The following is a 19,539-nucleotide window of genomic DNA, read 5'->3' on the forward strand; positions in this document are numbered from 1 at the left end:
GTTCCTCCGGCACCGACACCGGTGCCGATCGTGGAACGACCACCGACCCAATTCTGGCAGCGTTGGCACCACTGCTCTCGAAGATGGAAGCGCTTATTGCCGCTTTTCCACCGATGGATCCCGGGTCACTGATGACTCCGGTACCATCTCCGCTTACTTTGTCATCGGGAGGAGAAACACCATTCCGCATCCCTCCACCATTGGGGGTCCTACTGATTCCTCAGCCATTGATGCCGATGCATCCGTCGGCACCACCGATCCATCCATCGATGCCTGCACCGGTGCCTTCGATGCCTTCATCGGTGCCTCCAGTTCTTCGATTCCTTCAGAGCCTAGACCTGGACCTTCAGGAATTCCACCGCCCCATCCCCCATTGGTTCCTGGAGGGGCAGGTGCTGATCCTTATGATACCTGGCCTGATGATTCTTCACCAGACACTGATGACTTGCCGTCACCACCTTCTCCTACTGAAAGCAGGAAGCGTTCTCCTCCAGAGGACCTTTCTTTCATAAATTTTGTGAAGGAGATGTCTGAATTGGTTCCCTTCCAGTTACAGACCGAACAAGATGACAGGCATCAAACGATGCAATTCCTGGATGCTCCCAAGGAAATAACCTCCATCCCTATTCACCAGGTTCTTCTGGATCTCCTCAAAAAGAACTGGGAACACCCTGGCTCTGTTACTCCAGTCAACAGGAAGGCTGACACCACTTATTTGGTACAGTCAGCCCCAGGTTTTCAAAAGCCTCAGTTGGATCACCAATCTGTGGTTGTAGAATCGGCCCAAAAGAGGGCAAGGAGATCAAAACCCCACTCTTCCTTTCCCCTAGGCAAGGAGCAGAAATTTCTAGATGCCATTGGTCGCCGTGTCTTCCAGGGCTTAGTGCTCATCTCCCGAATCGCCTCTTATCAGCTCTATATGACCCAATACAACAGTGTCTTATTTAAGCAGATACAAGAATTGACAGAGTCCCTGCCTCAACAATTCCAAGAACAACGTCAAACCCTAGTGAACAAGGGCTTTGAGGCAGGCAAGCATGAGATAAGATCATCTTACGATATCTTTGACACTGCTACCAGGGTATCTGCAGCTGCTATTTCAGCAAGAAGATGGGCCTGGCTCAAGTCTTCGGACTTTCGCCCTGAAGTACAGGACAGATTGTCTGCCTGCCCTGTGTAAGAGACAATCTGTTTGGCGAACAGATTCAACGGACGGTGGCGGAACTCAAGGACCATTATGAGACCCTGAGACAGCTCTCTCTGATGCCTTATGAGTATTCCTCAAAACAACCTCTCCGAAAGGACACTAAGAAGACATTCTTCCATCCGAAGAAATCCTACCCGCCACAACCTAGAGCTCGTTCTACGAGATCTTTCCAAAAAACCCAGTCTCGTCAACTACGAAAACAAAAGCCTCAAGCAGCTCCTCAGCTGGGCCCTGCTTCCGGTTTTTGACTCCTGCATAGAAAGCAGCAACCAGCTTCCACTGCCTCACATACCAGTGGGAGGTCGATTGAGTGCCACCTGTTGTTGAAATGGCACAATCACCTCAGACCAGTGAGTCCTAGTGATAATTGCTCAAGGTTATCATCTGAACTTTCTCTCCATTCCACCGGACTCCCCACCTCTACCGACATGGAGAACATCCGACCACTCTATCATCCTGGAACAGGAGGTCTCCCTCCTCCTCCAGTCCAAAACAATAGAACCAGTGCCCTACTCTCAACACGGCCTAGGGTTCTATTCCTGGTACTTTCTAATCCCCAAAAAACCGGGAGGCGTTCGTCCAATTCTGGACCTCCATGCCCTCAACAACTACTTCCATCGAGAAAAGTTCAAAATGGTAACCTTGGGTTCTTTTCTTCCTCTTTTGCAAAGAGGAGACTGGCTCTGCTCTCTAGATCTCCAGGACGCATACACACATATTGTGATAACTCCATCTCATCGCAGATTCCTGAGATTTCTGGTAGGCCCCAAGCACTATCAGTACCGAGTGCTTTCATTTGGCCTGGTATCTGCACCACGAGTCTTCACAAAATGCCTCATAGTAGTTGCAGCCTTCCTCAGGACTCAAGGTGTTCACGTCTACCCCTATCTAAATGATTGGTTAATCAGGGCTCCCACTCAGCAAACTGCTCTGTCGTCCCTACATCTTACCTTACATACTCTGATTTCGCTAGGATTTCTCGTCAACTACGACAAATCCTTTTTAATTCCATCTCAAACTTTATCATTCATAGGAGCAGACTTGGACATCTTGCAGGCAAAAGCTTTTCTGCCTCATCAGCGAGCTCTCACTCTCGTCTCTCTCGCACATCAGCTGCAGTCTCAGCACCGCACGACTGCACGCCACTTCCTCATCCTGCTGGGACACATGGCGTCCTCAGTTCAGGTTACCCCAATGGCCCGCTTGACCATGAGAGTCATGCAGTGGACTCTAAGGTCACAATGGACTCAATCCATTCAGCCCCTGTCGACCATTGTCCATGTCACCGACTCACTCCGTCAGTCTCTAGCCTGGTGGAAAAATCAGATCAATCTCCTCCAAGGCTTGCCCTTCCAGGCTCCAGATCCTCAAATAATTCTCACCACCGATGCTTCCAACCTCGGCTGGGGAGCCCATGTGGCCAAACTGCAGACACAAGGATCTTGGCCTCCAGAGGAAGCCAAACACCAAATCAATTTCCTGGAGCTTCGAGCAATCAGATATGCTCTCAGGGTATTTCAGGATCGCCTGTCCAATCAAGTCATCCTGAATCAGACGGACAACCAGGTGGCCATGTGTTCATCAACAAACAGGGAGGGATGGGCTCCTACCTTTTGTGTCAGGAAGCTGCGCAAATATGGGCGGAGGCCCTCTCCCACTCGATGTACCTCGGATCCACCTACTTGCCGGGAGTGGACAATGTGTTAGCAGACAAGCTGAGTCGCACCTTTCAGCCGCACGAGTGGTCTCTCAACCCCTCAGTGGCGGACTCGATCTTCCAACAATGGGGTTACCCTCATACAGATCTCTTTGCGTCACTTCAAAACCGCAAAGTAGAGAACTTTTGCTCTCTCACTCGCAGCCAACACTATCAACCACGAGATGCGTTCTCCCTCTCATGAGCAACCGGTCTCCTATATGCATTCCCTCCACTTCCACTTCTCTCAAAGACTCTTGTGAAGTTACGTCAGGACAAGGGAACCATGATTCTGATAGCACCTCACTGGCCATGCCAAATGTGGTTTCCAATACTTCAGGATCTCTCTATTCACAGGCACATTCCCTTGGGAAAGGACCCGCTTCTGATCACTCAAAACGACGGGTGCCTACGCCACCCCAATCTTCAAGCCTTGTCCCTGACAGCCTGGATGTTGAAAGGTTAATTCTTCAGCCACTTAACCTTTCGGAACCGGTTTCCTGTGTCCTGATTGCTTCACGGACGCCTTCCACGAGAAAATCCTACCTTTACAAATGGAACAGGTTTAAGTCATGGTGCTCTTCTCAATCCCTTGACCCTTTTACCTGTCCTACCACGACGTTTCTAGACTACCTCTGGCACTTGTCAGAATCTGGTCTAAAAACTTCCTCCATCAGAATGCATGTCAGTGCGGTAGCTGCCTTCCATAAAGGTATCGGGGACATTCCTATTTCAGTACAGTCCCTTGTAACACGTTTTCTGAAGGGCTTGCTTCATCTCAAGCCTCCGCTGCGTCCTCTGGCCCCTTCTTGGGACCTCAACCTGGTTTTGGGTAGGCTCATGAAACCACCATTCGAGTCTCTCCAATCCTGTGATCTTCGCTATCTCACACGGAAAGGAATTTTCCTTTTGGCAATCACTTTGGCTCGCACAGTTAGTGAGTTACAGGCTCTAGTTACCTATCCGCCTTACACTAAACTTCTGCATGACCGGGCAGAACTCCGCACTCACCCTAAGTTCTTACCTAAGGTAGTATTGGAGTTTCATCTCAATCAATCCATTATACTACCTACCTTCTTTCCCAGGCCCCATTCCAATCCAGGAGAACAGGCTCTGCATAACCTTGACTGTAAACGGGCTCTAGCGTTCTACCTAGACTGTACAGCTGCCCACAGGAAGAGCACTCAATTATTTGTCTCTTTCCTCTCCATCAAATTGGGGCAGCCTGTGGGTAAGCAGACTCTCTCCTCCTGGTTGGCGGACTGCATATCCTTTTTCTATCAGCAAGCGGGCATTCCACTTCAAGACCGTGTTAAAGCACACTCTGTGAGGGCCATGGCGACTTCAGTAGCACACCTACGATCGGTGCCGCTTCCTGACATTTGCAGGGCTGCCACCTGGAGTTCTCGCCATACCTTTACAGCCCATTATTGCTTAGACAAAGCCGGAAGACAAGATTCCATCTTCGGCCAGTCTGTCTTGCCCAACCTATTTACAACTTGACACACCAACACCCTTCCGCCTGCCCGGTAGGGTTCAGGATGTCTTCTGCCAAATTCCACCCCAGTCCTAGTGCCTTTGCACACCTGGGTACATTTGGTGCATACTCGGACATCCTCAGCTCGGTACTCACTCATATGTGAGGACTACCATCCTGTTTGTCCTGTGAGAAAGCAAACGTTGCTTACCTGTAACAGGTGTTCTCACAGGACAGAAGATCTCACGAAACCTGCCCGCCACCCCATGGTGTTGGGTTCGTTACATTTCTTATTTTATTTTTCAGCACTGCCTGTAGCTTTTAAACAAGACTGAAGGGGGACCCCTGCTGGTTGCAGGGTTAGTGCCATCCTGGGCATGCCCAGTAGGGGCCAGTCAAAGTTCTAGAAACTTTGACAAAAGTGTTCCGTGATTGGGCTCCATCCTGTGAGGACTAACATCCTGCTGTCCTGTGAGAACATCTGTTACAGGTAAGCAACATTTGCTTTACTTTAGTCCAGTCATTGCAGTGACAGTCCTTGTCTCCCTGGGCCCTGCACCAGGACTTCTTTTGGAATCCTGCAATTCTAGGCCCTAAATCTAGCCACTAGGTGTCACCATTGCACAGTGACTATAAATTCCCCTTCACTCTCAGGGGCTATGAATACAGCCTCCACAGCAGCCCCAGCTGCACTGAGCTAGCCCTCTCTGTACCTTTGCTTTTCTCTTTAGCCATCATTTTTTCTGTCTCTTCCTCACTTTTTTCTTCTAAGATGTTCAATTCGACGCCGGACCCCTGACACCCCCGAGAGCACCAGGAACCCCTCACCCAGCTCGGAGACATCCACATCCTCCAGCCACTATGTCTGTGGTAAGAGAACAGCTATTCCACTGTGCTAGTTCACCTCCCAGATCCCCCTCCACCCAAGAATTAGCACCTAATCCTCCAGTTACGTGTAGCCAGCAAGTGCAGCACTTACTGCTTTAATCCTAAATTAGTCAAACCTTTCCATCTGTCAGCTTTCCAATCCCTCCCATTGATGAGTTCCATCATGGTTCTGTCTCCTTGCACAAGTGATGCCTCAGAGAGATGACTTTGCAGACCATAAGTGTTTTCACCACGCAAGATGGTGATGTCATCCGATGGCTCCAAGTTGGCCAGTATTCTCTCCTAACCTAGAAAATTCTTTGAGTCTGTTCTGGGCATGGATGGGAGTTCCCGCATTAGCATCACTGCACACCCATCCTCAGTCTTAATTTGCTTGCTTTGAAAACGGTCATGTTTGTATCCTCTCACATCAATCGTGTTTAAAAAAAAATAAAGAGAAAAGGAAGAAAAGAAGAGGAAAGTTGAAAATCTCCACATTCCGGCAAACAGCAACTATTATGGCTTCTAAATTTTTCTCAGAGAAGATGAGAAAAATCTGTTTAAACCTGTGGTAGATATCACCATAAGATGGCTTCAGCAGACCAACATGATTGGTGGCTCAGATGTCGTTTAGGTCCAGATCATGTCAGCTCATCTTGCAGTCCCTGTAGCAGAATGTTCCTGAGAGCGCTAGTATCTCGTGATCTCAAGCTCAAATATGAACTTAGAAGCTCTTTGGAGCACAAAAGATCCAAACATCATAGAAAGAGAGAAAGATCCCCATCCTCAACTTCAAAAACGTCTTCTACCCTGAAGCACCAAGTGCCTGAATATCCTGTGCCAAAGCATCATGACAAATTGGCATAGTTTCATAAACATGCAGCGCCATGGGGACCAAAGGATGTCGTTACAGACACTTCTGAGCCTAAAGCAAATGGTGCAGACGCTCAGTGCCGAAAGACAATGGGCCGAGTTAACAGCGCAGACAATCATTGGTGCCAACTCACCGGTACCAAGGACCACAGCTTCAATGGGATGGACAGAGCACAGCTCCAAAAATCTGATGCTGAAAAGAAATGGTGGAAGAACATCCAGTCTGAAAAAAGCTAAGCAGACTACAAAATCATCTGCCTCCTGTAAGCACCATGTTATCACCTCCCTTATTGCAACCAGAGGGCCAAAGCTTCCCATTTCTCAGTATTCTGATTGTCACGCATTTGTGCAAAAGCTCTTGACTGATTTAGTTAAAACTTATGTGAAAGAATTACTAAACACAAAACCAAAATTCTGAAGGCCCTTTATGGAGCACTTAAGAATTAAGATCCAAGCTTCCACCATCTTTTTTGCAAGACCTGAAGAAAAACGGAAAGCAGAGACCATTGAAATATATTTAAAACCACTCATCCTGTTCATCATCATACATTTTATCAAATTCAGAAATTTCACAAGATTCTGACAACTCCTTGGAGTACATACCTGGAAGCCATTTATCATACACTCATTGTTTATTCAAAAGATGTTTAATAAATACCCTTCAGTTTTCAAGAGTAAGAGGAAATTATTGTTGAGTTGTAAGAAGTTTTACAATGTTTGCAACTGCCAAAACATTTTAAATTGGAAAGAAAACAATAGAACTAGAGGTCATGAAATGAAACTCCAGGATGGATGACTCAGAACCAATGCCAGGAAGTATTTCTTCACGAAGAGGGTGGTGGATGCCTGGAATGCTCTTCCAAAGGAAGTGGTGAAGAAGAAAACAGTCAAAGAATTCAAAGGGGCATGGGATAAACACTGTGGATCTCTATAAAGGCTAGAAAACAGAAATGAGATAAGCGTGCAGGGGGGTAACTTGCTGGTACAGCAGTTACTACCCTTTGGAGAAGGCATGGAGATTACTACCCTTAACCAATAAGCTTTGATGCTTTTAATGCAACTGCAACATTGTTCCCTGCTTAGACAGCAGGAGGAAAACAGGAATTTGATTCAGAAGACAACTGAGGGCCTCAACTTCCATGGTCTGGGATACTGTTTTGCGGACATAAGGAAAAAAGCACAGGACTGCTTCTATGGCCAAGTCCTAAAGGAAACGAAGAAAGCGTTGATACTTTTGATGCAACTCCAACATTGCCCTCTGCTTCAACAGCAGAGGAAAGGGGAAATTGGATTTAGACAGCAACCAACTTCTACTGTTCTTTGTAAGGGGCTTCGCCCATAAGTTATTAGTTGTATGTAAACCGATACGATGTGCAAACGGCTATCGGTATATAAGAAACCTCAAATAAATAAATAAATAAATAAACCAACGAGGACCCCAACTTTTACGGTCTGCAGAACTGATGAGCATGGGGTAACCAGCATAGTGCAGTGGTTACTACCCTTAATAGAAGCATGGGATTACTACCCTTAACCAATAAGCCTTGATACTTTTGATGCAACTGCAACATTGCTCTCTGCTTCGAAGGAGAGGGGTGGGGACTGAAAGGAAAAAGAAATTTGGATTCGGGGACAACCAACACGAGCCATGACTTTTTTACAGTCTGGGATAACGATGCTCAGACATTAAGAAAAAAAAACACAGGACTGTTTCTATGGCCAAGTCCATAAGCACCTTCCGATAATTTGTAGGTTTACTAAATGTCTCTACAATTTAAAGCCTCCAATTAAGATACTTCCTCCACAATGCTCAACACAGTGCTACATCAGTTAATGAAGCCTCCATATGAGCCAATGGCAACACCCCACCTGAAATTTGTGATATGGAAAATGCTCTTCCTCATAGCCATAACTTCAGCTGAAAGAGTAAATGAGGCGCTATTGTTACCTATCCTCCATATACCCAAATATTTAAAAATTGGGTAGTATGTATTCATCCCAAATTTCTGCCAAAGATAGTATCTCAATTCCACTTGAATCAATTGATTGTGTTACTACCTCGCCACACAGTAGACTCTTGGGCACTCTTGTTCTACTTAGAAAGGACTAAATTGCATAGAAAAACTTTTTAGCTATTCATAGCGTGTGATGAAAATAAGAAAGAAAACTCAATAATGAAGTAAACTTTGTCCAGATGGATTTCCTACTGTTATGAAATGCAATACTGTCAAGTTCCACATTAGGTCGAAGTTCATCAGCTAAGAGCAGTCATCACATTAGCCCATCTGAACTCTTCATCCACATGGTCATTGATACACACATTAGCTCAGCGCTGTTGCCTGGAGCAAGTATCTTGTCAAGACAGTAAATTGGACAGTGTGTGCTCAGCAACATTCTAAACTAATCATTCAACTTTCTGCTCAGTAGTCACGAGTTGCAAAAAAAAAAGAAGAAAAAGCACTAAGCAACCCTTAGCTAGGAAGTCCCATCTTGTGTGGCTCATTTGTTATGCTTATCCACAGAAAGCAAAGTTGCTTACCTGTACCAGGTGTTCTCCCTGAACAGCAGAAGAAAAAGACATACAGTCCTTCCCAAGAAGTTGAACACAAGCTAGAAAAAAAACTGGGGGGGGGGGGGGGGGAGTACATGATAGTTCCCATGTTTGTGTCCCCCAGAAGGGACTCAAAGAAGTTTCTGGGCTAGGAGAGCATACAAACCGACTCAGCATTGTTGATGACATCACCATCTTGTGTGGCTGTTTGTTCTGTTGTCCATGGAGAACACCTGTTAAAGGTAAGCAACTTTGCTTTTTCTCCCTTTCCTTGCAGGTGGGTTCTCGGAGACCTATGCAGCACTATGCGACTACAATGGCATGTGTTGCCGTGAAGAAGTGCAGTGGGTGAGTCCTGGAATGGGGAGGAGGGGTCATGAGCTGGGTGCGCAGTACGATCTTCTCTCTGTTGGGGGCTCACAATTAAAGTGCTTCAGCAGCAGATGCATGGGTATCTCTGGTGCAGGTGGCATAATACCATTTCTGACACGATGGTACTACATTACAACTTTGGAAAGGGAATGAGAAGAGAGAGAGAGAGAAAAAAAGAGCTGTTATCGTTAGCCAGTTACATACAGGTAAACCGAGAGACACTGAGATAAAAGGGACAATTTTCAATAGCCTATATTGCTGTAAAGGATGGGGGAATTTTTGTGTCTGCAGACCTTGCACTTACTTTTCAAAAAGAGACTACCCAGGTAGCTTTCTTTTGAAAATGTCCTAGAAGGGACTCGGCAGGTACAAAGTACCTGTAATTTCCCTGTACGTACCCAGATCGGTCCAGACTCCTGGGTTTTGCCTCCCTTCCAGCAGATGGAGACAGAGAAAGTTTCACAGACACCGTCTCTTAATCCAGTGTGCCACCTGCATCTCCTCAGTATTTCTTTATCTCCAGCAGATGGAGGTGGTGCAAAACCTGCGTTCTGTACCTGTGTAAAAAATTTAAACTAAAAAAGAGAGATAATACTATTTAAAAAAAGAAAAAGCATCCTCCAAGGGGGTTGGCAGGTCCTGGTGGGACCATCCCCCCTGTTAGTAGGTTAAGGATGAGCAGGGATTGGGGACTCCGAAATTGCTCTTTCTGCGCCGGGGGTGACAGCTGCTGGTTCGGCTCCTTCCCCTCCTGCAAGGATCATGAGAAGCCTCTGCCACCCTTCTCCATGGAAGTAATCCTTTTTTTCTGGTTGTTTGGAAAGTTTAAAAAAAAAATAGGATCAGAAGGAAGTATATAGCAGTGGTTGTTTTTTTACTGCTCGGCCCGCTGCCGGAGGTGGCTGGGGATGCAGCGTTCAGGCCGAGCTGTTTTTGAGGCTCCCGATTATGCTTGTTGTTTTAGGCGCCTGCCATGCAGTCAGTGTCATGCCGCGCAGGAGCCTCTGTTCAGTGTGTGGAGAACAGTCTTCACAGTTCAAGGCTAGCCGATGCGCCCGTTGCGTCTCCGGGGCAGAGGGTTCCTCGTGAGGAGCTCCTGCAGCAGTGATCAAGCAGCGCAGCCCTAGCAGGATACCGGCTGCTCTGGCGGATGAGGCCAATCCATTTCCACTAAGCGCGGGAACGACGGCCATTTTGAAAACTTTTAAAGATGCTGGGCAGAGAGCAGCAAGGGGAGGGGATCTCCTGCCAGCGCTGTTGCCTGCCGATTTGAGCCCTGACAAGGCCCAGGAGACCCTAGAGGAGCAGTCGGGTGAAGATCCTGATCCCCTGGAGGGGGTCCTTCTTATTTTTCGCCGGATTTTGTGCTTTTATTGCACAAAGCGTACCTGGCCAGTAAGTCCAAGAGGAGTTCCTCCCCCAGGCACAGGCTTTCTCAGGGACAGCCTAGTAAGGTGCCCAGGTGCTCAGAGAAGCCAGCGGCCTTGAGGATCCGGAAAGTCAAAGATCCAGTGTGCGGGGTACCACAGATGACTTTTCCTTGGAGGACTCCAACCAGGGGGTGCCCTCGGAGGATGGGCTTCACGGTGTCCCCCCTCCTAACAGTGGTGAGGATCAAGAGGAGGAGCCGGGGAAGATTCCTGCCATGTAAGGAGACGATCCTAAGGTCATTCGCCTATTTCAGAGAGAAGAGCTGGGCCCTATGATCTAGTGTGTCCTGGAGGAGCTGGGGATAGGGGTTCCACAGGAGGAGCCGGAACAGGACACGGTAGATCCGGTCATGGCGGGTTTACGGGGCCTGGCCAGGACTTTTCCTTTCCATAAGATGGTTAAGCAATTGATGACCAGGGAGTGGAATATCCCTGAGACAGGTCTCAAATTAGTAACTTTATCCTTTGCCTGAGGAGACTCTGGAGCTCTTGAGGATGCCGAAGGTGGATGTTTCCTTGTCGGCAGTCACTAAGAGAACTACCATCCCAGTGCTGGTGCGGTGTCTCTGAAGGATCTCCAGGATAGGAAGCTCAAGATGCATCTCAAGATTTTTTAGGTTTCTGCCCTGGGCATCCATGCTGCAGTGTGCAGCAGCTTTATGCTTCAGGCAAGCCTGAGATGGGTGCAGCAGTTACAGAGTGCCAGAGATCTCTCGCCCCAGGACTCTGAGCAGATGGAACACCTTATATGATCTTATTTGCACCTCTTCTAGGACAATGGTGTCCGCGGTCTCGTCGAGGAGACTCTTGTGATTACAAAACTGGTCAGCGGATATTTCATTGAAAGCTCAGCTTTGTTCGCTCCCCTTTAAGGGCAAGCTCCTTTATGGGGAACACTTGGAACAGCTGATAAAGCAGCTTTGTGCACAAACTACTGGAAGACAAGCCTAAGGGGGCCAAGGGTTTTCTGCCAGTTCGCTCTCGCTTTCAAGGTCAAAGGTGTTTCCATCAGAGCAGAGCTCTGGGTGCAGGCCAGAGACAAACCTCAGGGAGGTCTCAGTCTTGGGCCCAGTCCTTTGCAGACAAAGAGCGAACTGAGATGCTGCTAGCCAAGGGCCCAACTGAACCAAATCCACACAATGAGGTGAGCCTGACCCACTCCTTGGTCCCATTCATTGGGGGTCAGTTGACTCTCTCACGAGGAGTGGGTCAAGATCACGTCGGACCAGTGGGTTCTAAGTGTGATAGACAAAGGCTACGCTTTAGAATTTGCTCGGCCTCTAAGAAACCTATTCATTAGCCAAGAAAGAAACTGAATGTTCAAGAGACCATACACAGACTGAGGATGCTGGAGACCATTGTTCCCATTCCCCGGGAGGAGTGGGGGATGGGACATTATTCCATTTATTTTGTGGTGCCAAAGAAGGAAGGAATCTTCCGTCCAATTCTGGACTTGAAGAAGATGAATGTGGCTCTCAAAGTTCCTCGTTTCCAGATGGAGACACTCAGGTCTGTCATAGAGGTGTTGCACGGTTCTAAGGAGAATAGAGGTCCACCCAGGAAAGGTAGTTCTCGTGGCTCTGGAGTGGCCGCAAAGGCCTTGCTTTGTGGACCTGGGCAGTCTAGCCGTGGATGGCCCCCTGAGGATGGGCCATCTACCAAATCTTCTATGGCAGGGTCCTATATTTTTAGATCAAGCGGATCGCTTTTTTGTAGTTTCTTGGCTTTTGAAAGGAGGCAATTGAGGAAGAAAGGTTATCCAGAAAATGTTATTTCTTTTCTTCTACGAGCTCGCAAGATCTCTACTTCCTTGGCCGTGTTTGGAGAGTCTTCAAGTCTTGGTGTATGGAGCAGGGGGTTGATCCTCAGTGAGCATCGGTGGTGCAGTTTCTGGCTTTTCTATAGAGAGGCCTAAAGAAAGGTATATTCTTTAGTTTCCTGAGAGTGCAGGTGTTGGCCTTGGGCTGCCTATGGGGGAAAGGTTCATGTTACAACTCTGGCTGCTTATCCGGATGTGGTGCATTTCCTTCGAGGGGCAAAGCATTTGCACCCCCCTGTTCATAAGTTGTGTCCTTCTTGGAGCCTTAACTTGGTTCTTAGGGGCATGTGTGAAGCGCCATTTGAGCCTCTAAAGAGGGCCACCATAAAAGATCTGACTTTGAAGGTGGTTTTCTTAGTAGCGATTTGTTCAGCCAGGAGGAAGCCTGAGCTTCAAGCCCTGTCATGTAGAGAACCCTTTTGTGGATTTCGCATTCCGGGGTCTCTCTAAGGATGGTTCCATCTTTTCTGCCGAAGGTGGTTTCAGCGTTTCACATAAGTCAGTCAGTGGAGCTTCCGGCCTTTACAAATCTGGAGATTGATATGCCTCATGCTAAGGAATTGAGACATCTGGATGTCAGAAGGGCTTTGTTGCGGTATCTAGAGGACACAAAGTTTCCGATTGTCGGATCACCTTTTTTGCTATGGAGTGGTGCAAAAAAGTCTAAGGCCACGATAGCTCGTTGGTTGAAGGAGGCTATCGGTTCCGCTTATATCTCCAGAGGTGGGCTTCAATCTCCAGAGGTGGGCTTCAAGCCCTTTCTCCCTGTTTATATTTCTCTACCTTGGTTCTCCTACTCTTTATTTCCAATTCCAAGTTGACCACCCTTGTTATAATGTAACTTTTTACTTTCTGCTCCCACTCTGTCTCCTCTTTGAGGTTTGACCTGTTATTGTTAATTAGCTATTGTTCTATGTAAACAGAGTTGATTTGATCTGTATCAAGAAAGTCGGTATATAAAAACCCTAAATAATAAATAAATATCTGTCGCGGTCGTCCTAGCCCAGAGGGGTCAAGGGCTCATTCTACCCGTTCGCAGGCAGCCTCCTGGGCAGAGTGCCAACTGGTTTTTCTGCAAGAGATTTGCAGGGCGGCTATGTGGAAGTCTTTACATACCTTTGCCAATCACTACAGATTGGACGTCTGGGCACTGGAATTCAGCAGTTTCGGTGAAAGTGTACTTTGAGCGGGACTCTCGCAGTCTCACCCTAATTAGGGATGCTTGGGTACATCCCAGGAGTCTGGACTGCTCCGGGTATGAACAGAAAGGAAAATTGGTTTGTACCTGCTAACCTTTGTTCCTGGAATACCATGGATCAGTTCTGAGTCCCGCCCTGGTGTGGGGGGAGAGTCCGCTCGTATTTCTGATATGATTCGGTTAGTATACAGGCTGCAGAGCTGCTTAAGTTTGCAGGTTTGTTCTCCTGGCTTGGAGTTTTCTAAGCGAGCAGTTTTCTGGTGGTGTTTTAACCTCTTTATTTCCCTTGCTCGTTTGTAAAAAGTTATTTGTGTTTAAAGTTGTTACAGGGATAATCTTGGCTTGGGTCAATACTGAGGGACTGCAGGTGGCACCCCGGGTTATATGCCAGTGCTAGTGAAACTTTCTCTGTCTCCATCTGCTGGAAGGGAGGCATAAACCCAGGAGTCTGGACCGATCCATGATATTCCAGGAACGAAAATTAGCAGGTAAGAAGCAATTTTCCTTACCTGCACAAACGTAGCTGGGTAAGAAAGGGGGCAGGCTTGTGAAATTTATCCAGGTGAGTGTCCTCAGATATAGCCAAATATGTAGCTGCAATTTTATCCTTTTTCTGTTTAGCCTTTCTTACCCGACTGAAAATTGATCCTTTATTTATCCAGCTAAATCCCAAAGTGATTTAACCCAAGGTCACTCACAGAGCAAGAGCCAGGAATTGGGTCTTAGGCACAGGAATATAAGTGCTTCTGCAGGGTCACACAGAGAGTCCGTGAAAAAGCCCAGGATAAGAACTGAGGCACAGTGAAATCAAGTGACTCTCTCCGAGTCACACCTAGAGTCAGAGGGATGGAGGCCCAAGCGCACAGAAAAGGAGCTGACTGGGTGCTGAAGTAGTGATTGTGGTATTATTAAACCATTTCTTTCTTTATAGGATGTGGACACCATTTACCACTCACAGGATAACAGGGAGTTCAACCTGCTGGATTTCAGCCACCTAGAGGGAAGGTGAGAGACAGTGGAGGGCCTTGTGGCCATAACTCTGGGCTCTGTGATGGCATAACTGAGTACTGCTTCCATTCTGCCCTGCAGGGATCTCGCTCTGATTGTGGCTGCCCTGGCGTATAACCAATGGTTCACCAAGCTCTACTGCAAAGATCTCCGACTGGTGGGTTCTGGATTAGGTCCTTTGTGTCTGTCTCTGTCCTTCCTCGCAGCTCTGTGCTGCTGTCAGGGTCTGTGGTTGACTGAAAGTTTTCTCTTTTTTGTGTCTGCTCTGATTTAATCTCCCCTCTAGATTGGCTTGCTGTCTCTTCTTTTTTCTTGGTTTTTTTTTCTGTATCTGTGTCCTGTTTTCTCCCTTTCTTTCCTCTTTATGTTTCTATCCTTCTTTCTCTCTCTCTCTCTCTCTGTCTACATCTTTCCATCTCCCTTCTGCTGGCTCTCTCCATCTTCCTCCTTTCTCTGCCACTTTCTCTATCTCTCTGCATCTTTCTCTCTCCCTTTCACTCTCTCTGCCTCCTCTTTTTCTATGATTGTCATCTTTTACTTCTGGGGCCATGGGATGGAGGTGGGTTGTTCTGGCTGCACATTTTGAAAATTTTATTTTTGGGGAGTAAAAGAGGTTAGAGGGGCCCTTTCCTTTTTACTTAAAAAAGGAAACTATTGGGTTTTCTTTCCAATATGTATGTCTGGCTGCATATTTCCATTTTATGGTTTCATAGTCTTCTAAGTTCTGTAAATCTGAAAACCCCAAGATCCCTTCCTTGGAGTGAATGAAACACATGTGACAAAACGTAATAAGGGACCATCAACTACGTACTGTACCAGTGGCTTGGTGAGAATGATTCCCCAAACACTTACCCATCTTCTCCTTTTCAGCCCTTGATATTTAAACTCTTGATGTGGTTTTGCTTCCTCCCCAGGGGTCTGAAGTCATCGAGCAGGTGCTGCACACCATCAGTAAGTCCAGCAACCTGGAGGAGCTGATACTGGAGAACAGTGGCCTCAGGACGTAAGGATAAGTGGTCTGGCAGCATGGGTGGTGTATGTGTGTGTGTGTGCTCAGAATAAGCAGGATAAAATCAGCCACACAAGTGAGGAACATCATCCATCAGTGCCAGCATAGAAAAAGCTATCTCAGAATTCAGAAACACTAAAAAGGTCTTTCTGAGTGTGCGTGGACTTTCTTACGCAGCTGCCTGCTTCCTGAGTCTCCTCATTCTTTTTTCATCTGCTCATGTGAACGGACTCTGCTTGTTGAGAATTTTGTGAACATTGTTTTCATTTTTCCCTACTTAGATTACTGGCTTATAATGGGGCATTCCCTACAAGAAGCTTATTCATCCACTGTCTGTATGATGAACACTCTTCATTCCTTAGGGTTTCTCATCAGTTCCCCAAAATCCAGCAGGAAGCCAGCTCATTCTATTGAGTTCATAAGAGTTCACCTGGACAAAATATAGGGAAAAGATTTTCAGTCTCATTAGAGGGCAGAAGACATATCAAAGTTGATTATAAAGATCACAAGCCCACTTCTTCATGAAAATGTTAGATCTATGTCATCTCCTTTGCACATCTTCACATGAGACAGGCTCATTGGCAACTAATGGAGCCAACATCTTCAACCATTATTTCACAAAGTTAAAATATCCAACTATCTTCAAATCCCTGACATGGTGGTTCGATAATTCAAATCTTTTAAAAGGTCATTTTCAAGAGACAATAACAACAGACGCTTCCATCCAAGGTTGGGGAGCTCATCTGCTTTCAGGGAATCTGGCCACGAGAAGAGAATTTGCTTCATATAAACCATCTAGACTTGAGGGAAATCTTCACTGCTCTCAACGTATTCATTCTATGGTTGAAGCACAAAGTGGTCATCCAAACAATCAAGTAGCAATGTTTTTTATCAACAAGAGGGAGAGAGTTCTTTCAATCTCCACCTAATAGTGTCCAGGATTTGGAAATGGGCATTTTTCTATGGGATTTTTCTTCAAGTTGTCTAGTTTCTGGGAATCAGATAGCAGACAGTCTAAGTTGCAAACTGCAAACACATGATTCCTGTTCATACTCCAGATCATTTGCCTCCCTGCCAGCAGATGGAGACAGAGAAGAAAAGCTTTATTGACACTGCTATTTAACATAGAGTGCCACCTGCAGTCCATCAGTATTTCTCTGTCTCCAGCATATGGTAGAGGTATAAAACCTGCAGAAACAAAGAAAGAAAGAAAAGGACTTCATTCCCTGTTCCCTGGGGTGTTCAATTTTGTGAGGGGCCATCCCCCAGGTTGGGGACCCTGTATTGCCTCAGTGCAGTAATAGTGAGGACATTGATAGCCAATAGTCTGGCTTCCTCCTTGTCTTCCATGAGGCCTTCCCTCCTTCTTCCAGACTGGGGATCAGTAAAGGAAAGTATTGCCTTCCTTTCTTTTTAGTTTTGCCTGCCTAGTGTTGGCTGGGGGAAAAAAAAAAGGTTTGCCAGTGTGACTGAGGGCAAATGGTGAGCACCCGGAAGCGGGATGCAGGTGGCTTGGGAAGTCCAGATAAGTGAATTGCAAGCCCTGATCTGTTACTCTTTTTATCTTTTTATCTTCAGTTTTTTCACAACAGTAGTTTTGAAAATTCATCCTAAAGTTTTTCCCAAAGAAGTTTCCCTTTTTTAATTTAAATCAATGCATTGTATTACCAACATTTTCCAAGCCCACATGCCCCTAAGGGTGAACAGCTCTTCATGCATTGGACTGCAGAAGAAATAGGAAAATCCCATAGGATGTCCTCACAGTTGTTTGTTTCTTTTAATCCAGTTAAGCGGGGTCTTCAGTTACACAACGGACTCTTTCAACTTGGATTTCTTATTGCATCTCTTAATGGTACAGTTAGTAAGGCCAACATCTTCAGGATAAGGTGAAAGCCCATCAAGTTAGAGTAAGAGCACCTTCATTAGCTCATCTTTGCTCTGCTTCCTTAGAAAATATCTGCAGGTCTGCCACTTGATCTTCCATCGCTCATTACTGTCTAGAAAATGCTTCCAACAAGACAGCAGTTTTGGACAAGCAGTTCTGCAAAACTGATTTAACTAATTCCTTCAACTCCTCCCTCCATCATCTGGCTTTAAATATGGCTTGTAACGTTCCACTAAAATACAGCATAACAAACCAGTTGTGAGTCCCCACTTGTGTGGCTGACTTTATGTTGCTTGTCCAAGAAGAAAGCTAAGTTGCCTAGTTGTAAAAGATGATAAATCAGCCACACAGTCCCTTCTTCCTCCCCTAAAGGTTGACGTTTAGCTTGCTAGACTGAGGAGACTCGTGCGGTGAGTAACTGTGTGGGACGATCTGAGAGGGTTTGTTCTGTTTCTGCGCCATCGGGTGATGCCACCTGCTTGAGTGACTGATTTATCCTGCTGTCTACAGAGAACACCTGCTACAGGTGAGCAGCTTAGCTTTCAGACCCACTTATTAGCAGATGTGCTGTGCATGGACCCTCTCATTTCTTCCTTGCATTGGCCTTGTGTTCTGTACTCTGCACAAGAGATTGACAATGTAAGAAAGTTTTGCCGTAGCTTTATTACTTTTTACCATTCTCTTCCCTTCTCACTTGCTTTTTACTCCATGTCTGTCTCTTGTCTTTGTGCCTCTCTTTTTTTTTACTTCTACCTTTGCTTTCTTTTCTCTTTCTGCTTTCCTCTTTTTCTTTGAATTTCTTTGTTGTTTTTTTCTCTCTCTTTTCCTTGGTCTTTACTTCTTTATCTTTTCTCTTTCCATTTGTCTCTCTTTTTCTCCTTGCTATTGTCCCTTTCTTGCTCTTTCCATCCTTTTGATATTTTCTGTCACTAATCCTTTTCTCGCACAGTGACTTTGCACTAAAGCTGGCCTTGGTCTTTGCCGAGAATCCTGGTACTGCTCTCCATGCAATCAACCTGTCGCACAATCAGCTGGAGGACAAAGGTAAGAAGCACTCACGTTTTCATCTGTCTGTCCTGACATGCATAAAGCAGAGGGCTTTTCTCTACAGTCTCTTGCTTTCTTCCTCTCACCTTCTTTTCTTCCCTGTACATTTGTCTGATGATTGCTCTTTTGTCTCGCACACCTCCCTGGTACAGATTGCTCTCTCCAGTGACTTCTGTCTTTTCTTGCAGGGGTGCACAGTCTTAGCCAGCAGTTGCTCTGCTTCCCCAAGGGACTGAAGCAGCTGTGCCTCTCTAAGACCTCCATCACCAGCAAAGGTAGCCAGATACGTACATGGTCCCTTCCCCATTGCCAGTGCCGTGCTTTGTATTCCTCTAATATGTATCACTTACTCATGAGACATTGGACAGTTTGTGTACTAGTGACAGTCTATTCTCTTGGTGCAGCTCAGCCAGCTGTCGCAGTGCATGTACACTGCAGAGCTCACTGATTGTATAAGCAGCTGGGCAGAGAAGCAGAGGTTTGATATGGGCAACACACTTGGAGCACAGCAGTTAAACTGATCGCCGTATGAAGGTTGATGTTCAGTCCCAGTAACTTTTCGAGTTATCCGGACAAAACCCAAGATTTTAATATCTCTCCCCGCTCCATGGCTAAAAAGAGGAAGAACTGAGGGCTTGCCAAGGGCAGGGCTAAGCTTTCGCCAGCGAGTGCTGATATTCAGTGCCACGCAGCTAAAGTTATCCAGATAAGTCTGCTTAGAAAAACAGCTATCCTAATGTTACTGAAGTCACCTTAGTTGGGTATCTTTAGCTAGTATATTCAGCAGAACACTTCTATGGGTATCTTCCGCTGAACTGGATTTTAGCTTTAGATTTTAAATGTAATGACTTGCCTTTTTCTAAATCCAAGCTCAAGGCAAGTTACAGTTTGGTTACTGAATATCCAAGTAAAGTTATCAACCTCATGTTTTTTTTTGTAAAGCAGCATAATGCACCACATTAGTAGGGAGGCTGGAAGACCAGAGATTCTTTGAATGTTCACAGTAAGCTAAGAAAAGGTGGAATAATCCCCACACATATGCAGTCAATTCTTCAGCAGTGAAAAAAATTCCTCCTGAATCCCCAAATGTTCCTTGTCAC

General features: G+C 46.2%; 1 protein-coding gene across 3 annotated transcripts in view; it reads left to right on the forward strand.

Annotated features, from left to right (window-relative positions):
• Positions 1 to 19,539, forward strand: part of CARMIL3 (capping protein regulator and myosin 1 linker 3) — a 96,752-nt gene that overhangs the window by 23,025 nt on the left and 54,188 nt on the right. For all 3 annotated transcript variants that reach the window (XM_029579353.1, XM_029579354.1, XM_029579355.1), the window contains exons 6-12: positions 5,153 to 5,250; positions 8,949 to 9,019; positions 14,422 to 14,495; positions 14,580 to 14,655; positions 15,413 to 15,501; positions 18,342 to 18,436; positions 18,628 to 18,714. In XM_029579353.1, the coding sequence (XP_029435213.1) occupies positions 5,153 to 5,250; positions 8,949 to 9,019; positions 14,422 to 14,495; positions 14,580 to 14,655; positions 15,413 to 15,501; positions 18,342 to 18,436; positions 18,628 to 18,714 (590 nt within the window). The remainder of the gene's footprint in view (positions 1 to 5,152; positions 5,251 to 8,948; positions 9,020 to 14,421; positions 14,496 to 14,579; positions 14,656 to 15,412; positions 15,502 to 18,341; positions 18,437 to 18,627; positions 18,715 to 19,539) is intronic.

This window comes from Rhinatrema bivittatum, chromosome 16 (assembly GCF_901001135.1).
Source record: "Rhinatrema bivittatum chromosome 16, aRhiBiv1.1, whole genome shotgun sequence".
Lineage (NCBI taxonomy): Eukaryota > Metazoa > Chordata > Amphibia > Gymnophiona > Rhinatrematidae > Rhinatrema > Rhinatrema bivittatum.